Genomic DNA, 19,426 nt, shown 5'->3' on the forward strand with positions numbered 1-19,426 from the left:
CTATCTCATTAATTGTCTTTTTTAAAGGCAAACCATGCTAGCCCCTAAAACCCTTGACCTTTAAAGACAGTATTTTGTGTAAGCTCTATAATTCTCCTAACAAAATGACCCTTACACATGCTCTCCTGTTCCCTCCCTTTTCCTCCCTCCCTCCCTTCAATACACACTCATCTGCTTTAGTCACAGAGCCAAGTTGTGCATGACTTTGGAGATAAAAGTTTTGTCAACATCTGAAATCAACCTAAATAGGATAGGAGACACTTTAATGGTCACAGTTTGAATTAAGTACTTAACACTCTCCCCCTTGAAGAAAAATGGCACTTTGCAGGCTTTCTTCCCTGATTTTGCTGAAATCTACGATATACCCGGTGTTTTATTACAGCAGGAATTCAACTGTGACAGGCATAGTAGAGTACTTAATACCCAGGATGGAGCTCTTGGGAAGATTACTTAGATATATGGGGACAGGCCTACTGCAGTGTCTCTGCCTTTATATCCACCTGTCCCAAGGTGCCCCTTTCCCCCCATTTCTCACCCTTCTCCCCATAGGGTGGGTATCATCATCTCTCCTGCATCCACCTGTTCCCCTGAGCTTCCAAATCTGTTGTTCTTGTCACTGATGGCTATTTTCTAACAGTTCCAACACAGAAATAGATCAGGGACTCTTTAAAATGGAAGGAAAGAAAAATCCCAAAGAACAAATGCAATAGAAATCTGAAGCTCCCCATTCAAATGCATAGGTTCTGTGTACAAAATAGGCCACCCTCAGCCAGGCTTGGTCTCTACATACCTAGGCACACTCCTATGTTGAAGAACATAGGTTCAACCTTTTCCAAGTGCTGCTCCTGGCAACCCTTCTCTATATTACACACTGGAAAAAAATGGCTTTGTACCTCAAAGAGTATGGGCTGGAAACAACAGAAGGAGGAGAAGATGTGTGGTTTATCTCCTTGGTAGCATCAGGGAGGTGGCTGGGGCTGTCAGGAAATCTAGTCTGCAGCTTCTGGCTTGGAACTCTTGGCATCCTTCTTCTGAAAGTTCCAGACTTATGAAGCAGCCCCTTTCTCTCTAGGATTGATTTTTGAAGATGAAAGAGATCCCAAATTGAAAGAGACCTGGAGACCATTTTTGATCAATCTTTTCAATTTACACAAATGAGGAAACTGAGGCAGCTGAATAATCTCCCATCCTGATGTTCCTTGTGTAAATGAGTGGGTAGGTTGAATAGAGCCTTTGCTCTCACGGAAGATGAGAGTAAGTACAGGCATTTTCCCCTCTGCTGAGGTTATTCTTCCAGGAATGGAAGGTATACATTTAGGCTTATACTTGATGTGCAAGGCCACAGGTGTGTATAGCCTGGAAGAAGGTAAGTTCTTGCCTGATGCACTATCAAAGCTGCCCTGGTATATTATGTAACCAAACTGCCCTACTCTTGGTGATCAGACAGGTGGTTGACTGCTAGATTCAGGATGTAATGGATGTCAGGGTGCCAGAGAGAGCAGTGGGTTCCCCACTGTCTACAATGCAGAATAACCAATTTCATTTTCTCTCTTGTTACTTCCTCGGCAGTCACTTGCTGGATCAGGGCAAGGGTGAATGCACTCCTGAAGCCTGGGGAGCAAAAAAGCCAAACAAGCATCCTGGCTGCAGCTGATAAAGGTGTAGCGCCTGTTCCAGGGAGATATTGAAATTGTAATCTTTGAGATCACGTGACTCATTAAATAATTAATGCAGATCATCAGGAATGGATCGGAGTCGTCAGGGCCTCACTAGGAATGAATCTCTCAGAAGTGAGACTCCAACTTCCTATTTGATTTTTAAATATATAACTCTCAAATTTATCTCCAAAGGTTTTTAACTCCTTCAGGAAGGCAGGAAAGAACCCTTCAGTGTGGAGAACCAGAGCTGGCAGGCCCTTGCTGGGTCCTGGGGCTTTTCTTTTCTTCAGGGTTTCTGCGGGTCCAGGGAGCACACTGCATCTGGTGAAACGTGAGTTCAGGCTTGTGCTTTTTGCGGTCACATCCTGGCTTTGGTGATGAAGTGGGACGGATGCGCAGACAGTTGGTAATGTTCTGATTCATGCTGGGGAAGGCTGCAGAGATACCACAGGACGGGCGAGCGGCTTTGTTCAATTTTCCCGGCGTTCATAAATCACCCGCGCTGGGCAAGCTAGGAAGCAAGCCAATGCCAAAAACGTAGAGAGGGGCCACAGCAGTGGTGGCAGCCATTGTAGAGCAAGAGACCTAGGCAACATCTTTCTGTGATTTATTAGTCTAAAAGATTTATGGGGAATAATAGCCATGAATATCAGACTTGGGGATAAGGAAATAGCAATAATAATAATAATTGCAATACTCCTAAGCCTGGAGCAGGGTGGTGGTGGTAAGTCGTGGCATAGCGTGTCTCTTTCTGGGGTGAAATTGAGTGGCAAAGTGCAAGATGGCTGAATTCCACCCTGCCCAGGGTCACATAGGAGCCCTAAGGACAAGGGTAGTCCCAATGAAGGCAACAGTGAGAGTTTGAACAAGAGAAAGGGGCCCAGCATGGTTTCTGAGTCCCAAGTACCAGACTAAGAGTAAAGGCTATGAGTCTAGTAGTGGCAGAAGGCAGCTGCCAGTTTGCTGCTACTTGTTCAGCATGCTAGTGGGCTGTGAAGCCAGGGGTCAGGAGGCTTGTCAGCTATTTGGTAGTCCCTCTTAGTGCTCTCAGCAGGATTACTTGGAGGTAGGAGACAGTGGAGGATGAATTTGAACCAAGCTGCAATGTGGGAAGTTATCTAGGTCTGGATTAAAGAGGAATGGGTTCAGGGTTAGGGCTGTAGAAGCAAATGCCCTGCGGAGAGTCCAAGTAGAGGGTAGAACTTCTCGCAACCAGAGCCTAGAGCTCTGGGATGATTCTCTGCTCCTTCCCCAGCAACTCTCACCCCAGAAAGTTGGCTGAGGTCTCTACAACCCATGATTGCTGGTAAAAGTGTAAGAGAGTTGCAAATATTGTTACCAATGAGGTTGAAGCAGTACTACAGAGTTGAGCCAGCTGTGGCTGTTGTGCAGGGCAGGGCAGGGCAGGGCAGGGCAGGAGTAGGCCCCCTGATCTAATACTAGAATATTAATATTGCCCAGAGCCCTGGCTTTGCCCATTTCCAGCAGAAGTGTTTGACTGGCTCTGAGAAGTGGGTGCTTGGGTAGTTCTGCCAGCCCACCAGAACCAAGAAGTGGCTGGTCTAGTACTTGAATGAACCTGAGGACAAAACCTCCCAAGACTGTCTCTAGTTTGTGGACTGAGCTGGGGTCTGATTTCGCGCCAACAGAAATGAATGCTATTAGTGAGGTTTCTGGAGAGTCTGTGATTGAATGCTTCCAGACAAGGCTTCCCTTTGTTAGCAAAAGAAAATAAAGCGTGCATTCACATTCCCCAAGTCGGGGTGCCCGAGGAGCTCTCCCAGAGGAACCAATGCGACCAGCAAAGCCTCTTCACCTATCTTCCTTCTCTGTCCATTTTCTTCTCCCTCCTCTCCCAAAAAAGAAAGAAAAAGGAGAGAGTGTGGATGTGGAGATGGAGTATGTATTTATTTTACAGAAATAAATCACCATCTTCGGGCCATTTGTAGACTGGAACATTTCGAGCTATGAACGCGTCGCATGGACGAGTGCCCTGGCGACTCCTCCGTGTCGGCGTCACCCCCGGGGCCACCCTGGCGCCCGCGCAGGCCGCATTTCCAACTCCGATCATCCGACTCCCTTTCTTCGCAGCGACCGTTCACCCTCTGCTGTTTATTTGTCCACAGACCGCCTGGACACCGGAAAAGGAGATTCCCTGAGCGCCTGGAGTTGGAGACAATTCCTGGTTCAGATTTAAACATCTTTGGAGGTAAGCGTTCTGCCAAAACTCTTCCCAGAGCAGGACTTTGCACCAGGCATTTGGGAGGAGTTTGTCCTTCCCCAGCTCCTGGCAACTACAGCTGGTTGAAAGAGATTCTGGTCAATATTTAACTTTGGAGGAGTTTGGGAGCAGGCTTCCCTTTAGCTGCACAGCCCGACAATGCGGGACTTGAAGCAGACAAAGAGTCTGCCCTAAAGCCAGCAGATAAGCTGAAGGAGTTGAGCGGTTGCAGAAGCCAAAGATGGGGTGGAGGGAGCCAGAGGGGGTGTTTGTGTCTTCCTGTAAAACACACAAGGAACTGCAAGGTAAAAGCAAGTAGAGGCCATGGGCGCAGTGGCGGCTGCGTGGGCTGCTCCCCTTTTCTTCCGAGGCAGCTGCACTGGGGCTGTGAGTTTGGAAACACCAGCTCTCGGGGTTGAGGAAACTTGTCTCAGTGCCTTGCAGTTTCACTGATTCTTTTTCCTATCCAGTGAGAGAAGTCACTGTATTTGAATGTGTAGGTCTTTGGAGCCAACGGATCTCCTTCAGCTTTTCATCAGGGCTGACCCACGGTTCTTCCTACAGGAAAAACTACCGCTTTCTAATCCTAACATTTTCTTTTCCTATTTGGAACAAGGAAAAACTCTTTAAAATTCTTTTCAAGTTCTGACTTAATTTGTTCTCTTAGTTTGGGATGCAGGGAGGTAATTACTGTGGTTTATTACCTTGTAAAAGATCCATAAATTATGTGCCTGTTTGGGGGAGGGGCTGCTGGAATAGCTTTCAGAAGCTTGGTATGAACAAATGAATTTGCTTTATTGTTTCAGGAATTACTTATTTTAAAAGAGTTTTTGAAATTTTGTTTTCTATTCCTTAGGTCTAAGTGCTCCCTAAAATTTGCTCCCCAGATAGATATCAACTTGTTAATTAATTGCAACATGCTATTCAGTGGTGGTATGGTGCTCTAGATAAAATTATTATTTTATCAGATAGGAAGTAAACAGAATAATAGTAATAATATTTTCTCAGCAACTGTATATCGGTTCATATCAAATATAGATGGAACAGTTTAGGAACTTGCAACTCGGTGTGTATACATGATTTGCATTTCTGCAAACAACAGAACAATTGCAGGTATAATAGCTGCAAGAGTTTGGGGCCATGTGTATAATATGATACACATATCCAGAGAATTTGGAGCCCATTTATACTGCAGTTGCAACCACAGGGAATATCTCATGTTAAATAATATCTCATGTTAATCTATCATCTACACACACACACACACACACACACACACACACACACACTCAGTGGGCTGAGACCTGATGCTGAGTGGCAAAACCAATAGAGTCAACAAAAATGTTGAGTGTAGTTTTGATAGAGTTATCAGATTGCAGTATTTGAGTATAGATATAGCTAATCTGCTAACAGCCTTGCAAATATTGACTAAGGGTCTGTATCCTTGGTTGCCTGCTCCTTCCAAGCCAACTTTCTTCCTATTTTGGCTGGTGGCCTGGATCACAGCCTGGTCAAGTTGGAGGCTAGTGGGGTGAGTGGAGGGAGATTGGTAGCTGAGGTTTTAAAAGGCTTATAGCTTGGCTCTAGGAAAACAGAATTCAGAGTGGTGAAGGAAGACTCTCAGCTGTTGGGTCTTCTGTGAATTGCCCAGCTCAAAATCTCTCTTGTAGGGGTGGGGGGGTGTCATTTTTACCTCAAAAGTTAAGTTCTTTTGGCTTTCCTTTTCCCTTCTCATCCTACCAAATCACTGCATCTCAAGTGCTTCATGTTAATTTTTAAACAGCAGTTCGATTGTTAACTGGGATGGTAACTGCATACAGGCTCTAGGATTGAGCTGAGATGCTTCTGGGCCCTGCTGGCATTAAGGTATTTCTCTGAAGCAGTACCAGTGCCTTCTGCCATTGATTTATGACCTCAAAAGTTTCAATTTGTCCAGAACTCTCCTGAGAGTTCTAAAGGGGGCCCCTTTTCATCTGTGGGTAGATGCTTCTATAGAAACTGGGGTGGGGGAAGTTGTCAGCAAGTGGGCAATACTTCCAAGTTCTTTCTAGGGTAGAGTGTTCAATGTGAATGAATGGAGTTTCATAAGGTGCAAGAGGCACAAGAATGAATGGACTAAGTCCTTGGGGGACAGGAGAATTCATTTTGGAAACCAACCATGGTCCTGTTCCCCATCTCCCAAATCTGAGAGAGGCAAGTTTTCACTTTGGGTTCTGACTTTTCAGCTTCTGATTTAGGTCAGGTGTGGGAAAGGTCACATAGAGGTCCTCTTCCAGCTATACCACAACCAGAACCTTATGGCAATACTGCCACCAGCTTTGTCCAGGGCTTGCTTCTAAGGGCTTAGGTCTTTTATTGCCTGCCGGATTTGGACACCCCCATGACCAGGCCCCCTTACTAGGGTGTTAAAATTCTCATCAGACTCCTGTTCCCTTTCAAGGAAGGAAGGAAAGGGAGCATTCTGCAGCTGCTACAATTGAGTCCTAAGACTTAGAGATAACCAGCTTAAGACACACTCTTAAGGAACAAAAGAATATAGCTTGAGGAGCTCACTGGCCTTAGAGCACTCAAAGTTCAGAAACTAAGACCAGAAAAGGGAAACTTGTGAAGGGTTGAGGTATTGAAATGAATGGGCAGTGTCACCAAGCAAAAGGCACAAGTTGGGGTAAAGCCTGGGGTGCAGCTTATTTATTTTAACCAGATTCTTCCAGAACAGAATTGGTTCAGTTCAGCTTCTGCTGATAGATATAGAGTTGTCTTAGGGGAGGGTAGACAGACCCTCCTGCAGAGAGGGTCACAAGTTGTCTTATAGGTTAGCACAAAGGACCCCAGTGAAGGTTGGTACTTTCCCCCCCACCCCTCTTGTAGAGGCATATAGATCATTTCCCCTTACATTTTTCTTCTAACAATTTTATGTAACACTCAGCTATACACTGAGTAAATGTATAAGTGCAGATTTGGCCAGGGCATATGTCCTCCAGATTTTTCAAAACTTTGACTCACTGCTTTAAAGCCAAGCATATCTTTGCTAGTAGGCGCTCATTGAACAGAATTGGCTGGACTTGGAGAAGAAGTTTTAACATTTTTTCAGGTAATCACAGGCCTTTTTTTCATGTCTCCAGTAGATATAGTATATTTTGTGGGTGTTACAAACTCCACTGGTCATGATAGGCCAGTTGTTTTCAGGCTTCTCTCTTGCCTTTCCATAGTCTGGCCTGTGGGCCAGAGAAGACAGGGGACTTGGGAGTGCTGAATTCAGTTTGTCTGCGGTGGTAGGAAGGTCATAAGGAAAGTTAAATGGACTCTCAGAATATGGATAGCATTGCTATTCCCTCATGTTTGGAGTGTGTTTTAAGAAATATAAGTGGAGATAAGCGCCTTGTGTGGCATGTCTGTGTGTATGTAGTGGGGGTGGCCCCCAGCATCCTACTACTTAGTACACTTATTGACTACTGGTCAAGGTCCCCCTTTTCTCTTCCCCCAAAGCTAAATGTTCGGCTTGGAAACCTAGTTCCTTCAGTGATTCCCTATTTCAAATAAAAGGATTTAAGTTGACGTATGACCACGTGAGCACATAATACAGCACATTATTGTGGCATTTGGAGCGAAGACCCAGGCAGGCTTTGCCTGTGATTACGTTTTCTAGATTCTCTATAGAGAGAGAGCTTTTCCCCCACCCCCACTTACCCACCTCCTCCTTCTCCTTCTCCTTCCCCTTCTCCGGAGAGTGCTCTTCCAGCGGGTTGCAGTTTTCAGTGCTCATGGAGCGGTTCTAGGAGAGCTAGCTGATGGGACTGGAGACTACACCGAGAGGATGGAATTTATTTTAAGGTATTTCCGTTGATTGTTCATATCTAGAGTGAGTTATAGCTGTGAGAGACAAAGGTCAGGCGAGGAGACCCTGGCTTATGGACAGGACCCTCAGCCTTTCTCTTCCTTTGTTTCTCTTTTGGAAACGAAACCGTTTGAAAGATTCCCAGTAGTACCTCAGACTCTGAGTTTAATTCCCTGGAAAATTGAGGGTTATAAAGAAAGGAGTACTTGGGAGCTACTAGGTGGGCCCAGTAGTCTCTAGTATGGGGGTGGCTTTGTCCACTGCCAGGCTGGAGTCCCAGGAGCTCAGCCCCAAGCAGAGGGAGGGTCCTGAAGTGCCAGACGCAGGCCGAGGTGGCGGAGCACAGAGCTGGAGGGCAAGACCTCATGGAAGGCGTGGGGGACGGGTAGAGAAGAAGGGAAATATTTCCTAGATCAGTAGCGTTTGCCGATGGGGATGGAGGGTTAGGGCTGACCTGGGCAGCCTGAGCAGATGCAAGAGGAAAATCGATGGAGGAAATGTACAGATGCACTGCCATTTTATTGATGATGCTTCCAGCCACTTTGTTCAGTGCTGGGTTGCAGGGCATGCTTCCCCACACGCTGGGACCTAAGGAGCCAGCCCAGAGGGAGCGCCATTGTTTCCAAGAGCACCGAGGACCGAGCACTGTCTGCCTGGGAGGGATGGAAAAAGACAGCTCAGACCTAGGAGAGGCTAGGGGTGGTGGTGAGCATGCTGATTGCCTGGAGGCTGGGTTATTCTCACATTCAGAAGGGAGCTGGTACTATGTTTGGGTTTCATCGGTGTGTTCAGTGTGGGTGTTCCCTGAATACCCCCAAGCCAGGTTGAAGAGTTTAAGAACTGACCAGTGTACCCTGAGTGGGACAAAAGTCTAGAGACAGAGTTATCAGGAAGCAGGGGCAGACATCTCTGGCTTCAGAGCCCCAGAAACAGAGTGGTTGCCAGGATGGAGGAAGATGAGAGTTAAACTGTGCATCCAAATTACAGGGAAAGCCTGAGCTAATTGGGCTTTGGGGACCCCACACTCCTGGAAAGTGTGAAAACTCCTTGAAAAGGTGGAAGAAATTCCACTTTCCTCTGTTCCTTGGAGCAGGAAAAAAGGTGCCTGTGAGGAGTTAGGAATTGGATTTGCCTCTACTTTTTTTTTTTTAAATCTCATTTCCTTAAAAAAAATAAAATAAAACCAGACTTCCCCTACTCGAGTGGAATTTACTTCCCTAGAACAGAAGGATTGATTCTGCCCTTCCCTATGCCGGTCTCGGCCGTAACTGTTTAACTGAAGCCATTTCTAGTGCTCTAAAACACCCCTTGGAAATAAAATGTAAGCTTTAATTGCTGTTCAATTACTTGTCAGCATTTCATATGATTTATGACCCAGTTCTGGCACATTTTTGACCCAGTTAAAGACTCATAAATAATATAGTTTCACTAGAAAGAATGAGAAAGGGAATAGAGGTTTGTTAGAGGCATCTTTTTATTGTTGCTTCAATGCCAGCAAACAGAATAAATATCTAACGATGGACTCTTGAGCTGGTTCTATATAAAAGCATGCACAGTGAGAAGAAGCCAATAGCTGCTTTTATAGAGCATAGGTTGGTTTATCCTCCCAGGAAAGAACTAAAACCACTCCATTATAGCTAAACTATCAGCTATTTTAAAAAGCTGGTCCCCTTCTACCTTCAAAATGCCAGCCTCACTCTCACAGGCAAGTATAATTCCTCAATGACTTTTCTCCCCATTCTGAGATTTCAATGCCTCTTCTTGCCCACAATTACCCCTCACCTTCTTCCCTGGTTGCACAGGTAGCCTTGGAGCCGCTGAGGCTCTCTCACAGATATACAGGACATTGCCTTGCATGGTAGAAATGTACTACCAGGCACCTTTGTTGCTCCAAGTACTCTTCTACTGCTGAGAAAATGTTTTCTTCTAGTCCCCTTGGAAGAAAAATTAGGAACCATGGGGACTTGAGGTGAGTTCCAGGAGCCATTGGGTCCTCTCAGCAAAGAGAAGCTTGGTGAGTTTGAAGAAGCCCGGTGAATTGTTGAGGGATTTGCCTAGAAAGGGCACAGCCGGCAACGGGTAATTTCTGAAGGCAAAAATCGACAAGCGTATTTTCTTTTAAAAAACAATAACAAACCAACAAACAACTTCAGCCATTATAAATTATTTTCAATCATCTTGCCTGCGCTTGCTCCAAAGCCAATCCTTTGGATTTCAGAAGAGAAGAATGAGGCCCGCCTGTCGGGATGCCAGACCTTAGTCTTTAAGTCACAGCCCCACTTCTGCCTGCCGGGCCTGTGACTCAGAAGCCACCTAGTCAAGGGCGGGTGGAGGCCCTGATCCGAGCTGAGTTCCCACCCCAGATCTCCCCGGGCTCCTGCCTTTCCTCAGGTCCAGTCTCCGTGGTTTACCCGGCTTGGTCTTGGCGTCCTGAAAAGGTATGGGCTCTAGGCGCCCCAGCCTTTGCTTGGGCGCCCTCAGTCCCCTCGGCCCTCTCGGCCCATCCCGTCCCCTCCCGGGGCAGGTTCTCACAGAGAGCGGGCCTTCCCTGCAGCTGGCTTAGCTGAGAGGGCGGTGAGAGTCGCGTCAGCAGTTTGGAGGAGAAAGTGCGGGTTGATTATTGACCCACGCCTTCTTTCTTCAAATGCCATATCCGACTCGGCGGGTTTGAAGAGAAAATGCCGCGGAGCGGATTTTTGCGGCTGACTCTCACCTCCTACGCAGCTAGCTCCAGCTTTCAAGTTGTGCCGCTGCAATATGCCATAAGGAGCAAGTGTTTGCTGTTTTGTGCTCTGTTTACAGCTTTGGGGCGCCGAGTCATAAATCTTGCCTGGCCATAAATGACAAAAACCATTGGTATGCATGAGGCCACCCTGGCCCAGAGTGCTTTTTGATTTCTCCCTTTCCCCTGGCTTTGTTTTTGCTCTAAGGTGACACTTTGGCTCCCTGACAGTTTAAACATACTACTTATATTTTTAACACCTTCCTTTGAGAAGGACCCGGCCATTGACGCCTTGGAATTGCAGGAAAGCTCCATTTCTCTCTTTTTGCCACACTCATACATGTTGCAGAGTTTGCTTCTGAACCTATAGAGCTCAGGGAAGACTTGGGAGGAATACCATCCTTTTTAAAGTTATGACAATATTACCAGGCAAACTCGTGCCTTTTCTCAGCTCTCAGTTCAGTAAAGGAAGACCACTTTACTAACGCGGGTGTTGGGTGTTGGGGAGAGACATATCATGCATGTCCATTTGTGCTGGGGTCAGAGTTTTATCTGCCTTCCCTGTAGGTGAGCTTCGTGTACTATTCAGTGGGCAACTGGAGAGCTGCTAGGCACCCTTGCTTGTGCTTGAGCCCAGACACTCATTTCACCCCTGGGTCAAATGTGCCTCTCCCCCAGGACACTTCCCTCCTGCCTACCAAAATGCCAAGAGTTTCTGCTTAAAAATATCACCAAAGAGACCGGTTGGCTCTTGAGAAGGTCTCTGGAGAAAGGCCCTATCCCAGCACCCTGAAGATTGGCTTTGGGGTGCCTGGATCAGGAATGGCAGGTGAAGTAAACTCCCAAACTCTGGGGAACTCATTTCTGGTTCTCTCTTTACCTTTACCCCCACCCCTAACTGGAATTGACTAGGGGAGAGGGTTGTGTGGTTTCTCAAACGGATTCCTAAGAAATAGAGCCCAGCAAGAGAGCCCCTTTGTGAAAGCCGTTCGTCCTCATTAGCATAATTTTCCTGGACTTTAGTGACGCCTAGGAGCGAGGAGAGGGAGGGGTGGGGGGAGGCTGCCCTCCTCCCGCTGCCGAGCTCCCTCTTGCTCCTATCCCTCCCCTCGCCTCAGCCCCATCCCCCACGCCGGCCCGCGCTTCCCCTGCCGCCTTGGTCTTCCCTCCCGCCCGCCCCCAGCACCCCCACCGCACCCCCGACCAGACGTTGCTCCGCGTGTAATATTCATAAGAAACATACCCAAGTCGGTGCCACTAGCCCAGGCAGAGCCCGGCGCTGCGCTAGCGCTTATCTCCTGGCCGCGGCTGCTGCCCTCAGAAAGGGCAGGGGGCGGGGGTTGTGGGGGAGGGGTGGGCGGGTGGGGTGGGTGGGAGGGGGGTCCAAGCCGCCCCAGTCCGCCCTGGGCTAGCCGTGCCGGAGCAGCAAGGCGACCACGCTGTGTGCGGCGGCGTCCGGGCCTTGGGGTCTCCAGCCCGCCCGGCGTCTCGGCTGATGCTGAGGGTCGGTGCCCATCCCGCGCGAGGGGACCCGGCGGGGCAGCGGAGCCGGGCTGGGGGCTGGAGCCCGAGCCTGCGCTCGCGGCGCTCTTCAGAAGTTAAGGTAAGCAGGGGCACAACCGGCCGCTCTGAGCGCTGAATGGCGGAGTTTACGTCTCGGTGATTTATAGCTGCAGACTTAAATCTCGGTTCAAGAAGAGTTCACAAGCCGGAGCTTCCTTCCCGGCAGTGACTGATACCCTTACACTTTGAGTTCAGGCCGCTTTCCCATCCCCGCCCCCACTCACCCCTCTCCCCTCATCTCGGCCTCAACTTTTCTGGGTCGGGAAGGGAGCTAGGGGGCAAGGGATGCAGGGGCTCTTTCTCCATGATCTTGTTCAAACTCGGGGTGAAAGCAGACTAAGAAAGGGACTGGAGTGGAAAGAGGGGGCAGTATCTAGAGGAAGGAGGTCGAATTTGGGCATACCTTGCAGAGAGACAATAGCTCTTGTTGCCTGCACTCTATTTAGCCTCCTTCAGCTCCTGCACCTGGGGGTTATTGTCCAGAAACAGATCTTTGCAGCGGAAACTCCCTTCACTCCCAATCCTTGCTTGGGGGGTACAAAGCAAAGTTTCCTGGCTGGCAAATCTCCAACTTCTTTACTAGGTTGGAAACTTTGGGGGCTGAGTTTTGGGAGAATTGTGTGAGGTCCAAGGTGATTGCCGACCTCAAACAATAGGAAGGACTTTGGTGGGATCTTGGTGTTGAATGCATATTTTAAGTTTATGGGGGCTGTCATATGCTCTTTGATTTTTTAAAAGGTATTTTCGTTATTTTACAAAACAATGCACAACTTGATGAAAAGGCTTAAGTAAGCCGCAGGCCCCTGATAATGGATTAGCAAGTCACTAGAAACATTGCAGGTTCAAAATTAACTTAATTTTGTTTTATCTAATATCTTGCTGTTCAAGTGTCTAGAATAATTTCTTGACCTGATGTTTTTACACAAGTCTAGTATCTAAAAAATTTTATAATGCCAGACATTAACACTGTCAAATGTAATAGGAACTGTTTTCAGCGAAAGAACAAGAAACCAAGACAGTAAATTGCTATTCAGTTTTAAATTTTACTTTATCCTTTATTTGCTTTCCACCATGGTGTCTGTACCTGCTTATCTATTTCCAAAAGAGTAACAGTACTCCAGGGCTCATGATTATGCACAGTAACTCCGGATAAGTGATGCTTTAATTTTTAATTGAGGTTCTGGAAAATTAATTGTGCCTGTTTTCCAGATGTTGGTCAGATTGTTGGTTTAATAATGAAATCTAAAGGAGTCCATTATTAAAAACAAAATTATAATCATCCACTGGTAGATGCTTATTAAATTATTTTTTTCTAGTTAACATCTGCTATCCCTGGAAAACTTGAATAATTCTGGGATTTAATATACATAGTTGGGGCATGAAGTGTATACCATTTTCTTAAAGAATTATCATTACAATGTAAATAGAGGGACTTACATTTTGAATGTGTGATGTGTGTGAATATATGCAACTCATATGGAACTTTTCTGGTTGAGAGCTAGAGGTTAAGCATGCAAAGGTTGAAAACAAAGAGTAAATGTAGATTTCATTTCTGCAAACTAAATTAAAATGGGTTAAGGTTTTCACTTGCTTTTCAGATTGTTGTTACTCCTCACCTTTTCTTTTCTTTTCTTTCCTGGTGGTGCTGGAGATCAGGGACTCTTGCAAGATAGGCAAGTGCTCTACCACTGAGCTACATTCCCAGACTTTAGTGTTATCCTTTACTTGGTGTTTCTGAAGCAGGTAAATAGACCAAATAACAAATATCAACAACAGCAGCACACAAAGATCAGGGAACTCTGGCAGGATTTTATGGCTTGTGCTTCCATGCCTCGTCCAGAGCCAAATGACCCCCATACATCAAATTACATAGCAGTTTCTAAGACAGAACCTATTATCGTTAAGTTGGAAAGAGAGTTCAAGCCGTGGTCATGGAGATGAACGCTGGTTTTTCAGGTTCCTGGTGGGCTGTTTTTTTCTCTAATCCATCATGTTTTAACAGGTAGAATTTGATCATTGCTCTGAATAACAGCACCTCAGAAAATCCAAGACAGGGGGATCTGGGAACTTGTAACTGGGGAAAGGAGGTGGGGGTGACTTGCTGCAAAGTGCCTGAGAAGTAACAGAGGAAAAGAGTAAAGAACTGTCCATGATTTGAGTTGTGACTTGCTGGATAGGATGATGTTGTTGGTCCCTTCCTAACATACACACAGACCTGTGTTCCACCCAAACTTTTATCTCTGGGCTTCTTAGCCACAGGAGCTCATTTAGAGGAGGTGGGTCCTATCCCTGAACAAAGGTAGATTAACTGCCTAAAAAGCTCAGCTTCTGAAATCCAGCCTGGTCAGATAAGGCAATTGCTTACTTTGTGTGTGTGTGTGTGTGTGTGTGTGTGTGCAGAAACCTCACTTGAGAACAGGAAGATCCAAGCAGGGGCTGGATGAGGAATAACCACATCTTATGGCTCTTTTTGGCAAGTGTCAGTACTAAAGTGGGGATTCCAGGAAAAAGCGGGAAGACCCCCAAGCTCCCCTTTGCCTTCTGGCTGGTTCTCCAAGATCCAGACAGGGACAGAGATGAAGGGGCACCCACGTTTCTCCCCCCCCCACCCCCATCCAAAAGAAAGATTCCAGTCTTGTTCTTTCCAGCCTACCAGGCCTTTCTTGTTTTGGACCTGGGCTCCAGAGACTCAGCTTCCAGCCTCAGTCATTCTCCTTTCTCTCCCCGGAAAATCCCCCAACTCCAGACGCAAGTTAAGCAAATATTTGTAGCTGCCAGTAAATTCCAGCGGCTTTTTATAGTGAGGCTCCCTGCGCCCGGGGCCAAGTCGTGCTGCTAAATATTGCTGACCACTTTTTCTTTTATGGCTTTCATGTCACTTAGCTATTGAGAGTAAGATGGATTTGCGCGGAGCCCTCACCGCGCTGCGCTTCTCGCCCCCCTCCCAGGTCTGCGGCAAGCGGCCATTGGCGGCGGAGCGTCACGTGACCTCGGGGGCGTGCCAATGTGCGCCCTTACGGGTGTCAAGCCCCTGTCAGAGTGTGCGATCAAGATTGTGAGACAACGCGATGCAAAAAGCGACCTACTACGACAGCTCGATCTACGGTGGCTACCCCTACCAGGCAGCCAACGGTTTCGCTTATAATGCCAGTCAGCAGCCATATGCGGCATCCGCCGCTCTGGGCTCTGATGGCGAGTATCACAGACCTGCTTGCTCACTCCAGTCTCCCGCCAGCGCAGGGGGCCATCCAAAGGCGCATGAACTGAGCGAAGCGTGTCTGCGCACCTTGAGCGGCCAATCCAGCCAGCCCCCAGGCCTGGGTGACCCGGCTCTGCCCCCACCGCCACCCCAGGTTGCACCCCCTGCCCCACAGCCGCCCCAGCCCCCACCGCAGCCCCCTGCACCCACCCCTGCGGCTCCCCCGCCCCCTTCTTCTGTCTCCCCTCCTCAGAATGCCAACGGCAACCCCACCCCTGCCAGCGCAGCCAAGAGCCCCCTGCTCAACTCGCCCACCGTGGCCAAACAAATCTTCCCTTGGATGAAAGAGTCGAGGCAAAACACAAAGCAGAAAACCAGCGGCTCCAGCTCAGGTAAAGGGGTGCTTTCTGGAGGAGGCTCCAAGCCACTTCCAGCCACAGCCAGCAGAGTGTAGAACATTTCCAGAAATCCACTGCTCCCACTCTCCTTCCTTCCCACCTCAAAGTTTTCCAGAATCTTGGCAATTTAAGGAGGTGATAAGGCCTCTGTGTACCAGGAACCCCCAGACACAGACCTGATGGGAGTCTCTCTGGACCTCCCCAAGAGCAAGTGGAGACTAATGAAGTTGGAATCCCTCCATTTCATTTTTGGAGTTCTGATCTCTAGGCAGAACCATCCTCAGCTTCACTGTTTCTCTTTTAGCACAGCTCATGTATTCTAATGAAACAGTGACATCCTCCTCATATTGAAATGTGGCAGAATAAAAGCAGGCCTAGTCACCCTCCAAGTCAGATTCAATGCTTTGTCTATGATTAGAGCCATTTTTGCTCCAGCAGATGGAGTGGCTACCTCACCTCTGGGAAGGCTTTGCTCAGACTTAGTTACAATGAAGGCAGCCAGGGATTTCCTGGGGGAGGGGATTCAGCTTGTCTTCTTAATGGGAACCACATGGGCCTCCTGGAACTGGAGTCCAATGGAGGAAAGGCCCCAGGCCTTGGGCTTCCTAGCATCTTGGCTACCTTTGCCCCTGCCCTCTCTAGTTGCCAGGGCTCTGCTCCAAGCCTGAGCATCTGGGGCCTCCAGAGCCAGGATTTGGGGGCCAAGGAGGACAGGAGGGCATAACACTTGTAGACAAAGCTCTAGTAGGCTGCTTAATGACATGGGGAGCTCTAATGGATAGGTCATCACGAGGGACCTGAGCCTCCCCACCAGAAATGGATAGCATCAAGGAGATCCTTTCTGGGCAGAAGCCTTTCAGTTTGGGATTTTCACTCTGCCCATCTCTGGATAATTGGAGAATTGGCCAGTTGAATCTGCTGCCTCATCATTCAGTCAGCTAAGGAGGAAAAGAAGGTTTGGAAGTATACATTAGGTGTCCCAAACTTACTGGATACTGGAAAAGAATGATGGTGGTGAGACCTGCCCACAGGAAATCTTGTCTGATGGGCCTAGAGGACCAGTAAATGTGTCAGTGCCAGGAAGAAAATACAGACCAGGAAGGCTAAGTGGAGATTTCTCTCCACCTCAGTGGAGATTTCTGTCCACCTCCCTCTTTGAAGAAGCCTATAATTTGTTCCCTAGCTGAATGAGGGACTAACCACCTATACTGTTTCCCCCACCAGGAGAGAGGACAGCACCTAAATCCTATTCCTCTTGGGGCCCTAACAGATGGAGGGATCTTTGGGTCCTGGAGAAAGAGAGGCCAGGCTGGTTCAGGAGCTGGGCTGGGCCATATGCAGCCCCTGACGGTGCTCTTCCTCTCTCTGTCCTGGCAGGAGAGAGCTGCGCTGGTGACAAGAGCCCGCCTGGGCAGGCTTCTTCCAAACGCGCACGAACAGCCTACACGAGTGCACAGCTGGTGGAACTGGAAAAGGAGTTCCACTTCAACCGTTACCTGTGCCGGCCGCGCCGGGTGGAGATGGCCAACCTCCTGAACCTCACAGAACGCCAGATCAAGATCTGGTTCCAGAACCGCCGCATGAAATACAAGAAGGATCAGAAGGGCAAGGGCATGCTAACGTCATCGGGGGGCCAATCTCCAAGTCGCAGCCCCGTGCCTCCTGGCGCTGGTGGCTATCTGAACTCTATGCATTCGCTGGTCAACAGTGTCCCATATGAGCCCCAGTCACCCCCACCCTTCTCCAAGCCCCCACAAGGCACCTATGGGCTGCCTCCCGCTTCCTACCCTGCACCCTTACCCAGCTGTGCCCCACCGCCACCCCCACCCCCACAGAAACGCTATGCAGCGGCAGGGGCAAGCGCAGGGGGCACTCCTGATTATGACCCGCATGCTCATGGCCTGCAAGGCAACGGCAGCTATGGGACCCCACACTTACAGGGAAGCCCCGTCTTCGTGGGGGGCAGCTATGTGGAACCCATGAGCAACTCCGGGCCGGCACTCTTTGGCCTAACTCACCTCCCCCACGCCACCTCTGCTGCCATGGACTACGGGGCTGCTGGGCCGCTGGGCAGCGGTCACCACCACGCGCCAGGGCCAGGGGAGCCACACCCCACCTACACGGACCTTACCGCCCACCATCCTTCTCAGGGAAGAATTCAGGAAGCTCCCAAGCTCACCCACCTGTGATGGTGGGCTGGGGCTGCGTGCCGGGAGAGTTCCCCCGCCCCACCTTTTTCTTTCTTTCTTTCTTTCTTTCTTTTTTTTTTTAATGTTTTTCCTGCCCCTCCCTTTTCTCTCTCCTCCGCTCCCTTCCCCCGGCCCCCCCCCCGTTTTGTTTTCTTTGGTAATGCATTTTTATAGTTTATGTGACGTAGCAATTTTGGTTGCTGGAATGGCTGTCAGTATCCGTAGCGATATTTATCTCTTCCCGCCCCTCGCTTGGCCACTGGCCCTGCGCCCTTTACCTTATCCACTCTTTGATCAGAAACAGGGTATATGAACAAATTTTCTAGTCGAGTTTTCAAATGTGAATTTGTTCGTACTTTATGGTTCCCGAGGGGGAGCGATTACTTTTTTTTTATTTTTTTTATTTTTAGTTTTTTAAATTGCACTTCTTGTAAAGAGCGAGAAAAAAAAATCAAAGGCGCTTTGAAACAGGGGCTCCCTGTACAAGGATGACTAAGTGTACGTCTTTCCGTGTGTGTATGCTGGTGAACAGTCAGATTTATTTATATTTTTTTTGCAAGCATTGAATAGTCTAAGTTTTAAATATTATTTATCCCCATCCGTTCGTATTTATATTAAAGAAATTCTGTACCCTGATTGTTCAGAAGGTTTTCTTGGGCCTTTTGTTCAATGGTGTATTGGCGTACTTATAAAATTTTTATTTGAAAGGGAAATATAATTCCTTGATAAAACGGTAATGATGCAATAAAACCAGAGAGGATCCAGCGTTTGAAAACAGTGATTTGGGTTTGTAACATCCGGCAAAACTGAACAACCAATCTGTAAACGCGAAAAATGCTAAGATTTGTTTTGAGAGTTCTACATTCCTTGCTGCTCACATTCTGAGAACAAAACAAAAAAAAAATAAAGTTTTTATTCTGATTAACATCCGTGTTCAAAAGGGGTTCTTTGGCTGAAGATGGGTGTCTGCTTGGACTTCAGGCGGAAGCGAGCTGAAGGAGTAGGCCGCGACCGCCTACCCAGCTCCTCGGGCTTGGGGCCTGGCCGGCGGCTCGCCTAAAAGCTCGGCGAATATTCCGGAAGGCAGTCGGGGTTCTTGGTGGCGGCAGATATGGAAAGGCTGTGTGGCGGACCTGCTGGGCTGCTTGGTTCCCAGCTGCCGCGGAGGCAGGCGGAGGGCGCAGGGGCTGTGGAACGACCGGTTGTCAGAAACAAAGGCAGCCGGGCCCAGGCGCGGTGGGGGGCGCACAGGTGCCCCGCGGCCGCGCGTAGGAAAAACTCAGGGCAGTCGTCCCGTGTTCTTCAGCTCCGGTCAAAGCGAACCAGCCGATGTCTTAACCCCGTGAATCACCAACCATGCAGAGGATGCGGAACTCTTTCCAAGAGCGTTCAGACTTATGGTCTCCTTCGCGGACGCTTCGCAGTCGTTTATCGAGCCAGAAGAGAACCATCTCTCCCGAAATCGCCTCGAAGAGCCAAGCAGATCTAAAGGGATTGAAACTCCCCCAGACCTCCAGAAGAAGAAGGAAAAGAAAAAAAAAAAAAAAAAAAAAAGGAGGGCTAAACTCAGGAGAATCTCCCTGATCCCTTCCTTGGACTGCCTGAATGCTAGCATCTGTTTCCTAGAGGAATTTAGTATTT

The 19,426-nt window shown here is 48.3% G+C and overlaps 1 protein-coding gene across 4 annotated transcripts in view; it reads left to right on the plus strand.

Moving 5' to 3' along the window:
• The window catches only part of HOXA3 (homeobox A3), a 44,341-nt gene extending 24,930 nt beyond the window's left edge, over nucleotides 1-19,411 (plus strand). For 2 of the 4 annotated variants that reach the window (XM_081282989.1, XM_081282988.1), the window contains 3 exons: nucleotides 3,785-3,867; nucleotides 14,948-15,590; nucleotides 16,974-19,411. In XM_081282989.1, the coding sequence (XP_081139115.1) occupies nucleotides 15,068-15,590; nucleotides 16,974-17,785 (1,335 nt within the window). In that variant the 5' untranslated portion in view covers nucleotides 3,785-3,867; nucleotides 14,948-15,067 and the 3' untranslated portion in view covers nucleotides 17,786-19,411. Of the gene's footprint in view, nucleotides 1-66; nucleotides 3,868-10,966; nucleotides 12,040-14,947; nucleotides 15,591-16,973 lie in introns of those variants that run through there. The other 2 variants (XM_081282987.1, XM_081282990.1) reach the window with 2 other exon arrangements.
• The last annotated feature ends 15 nt before the right edge of the window (nucleotides 19,412-19,426 follow it).

The sequence above is a fragment of the Spermophilus citellus genome (assembly GCF_964194105.1).
Source record: "Spermophilus citellus genome assembly, chromosome: 3".
NCBI lineage: Eukaryota > Metazoa > Chordata > Mammalia > Rodentia > Sciuridae > Spermophilus > Spermophilus citellus.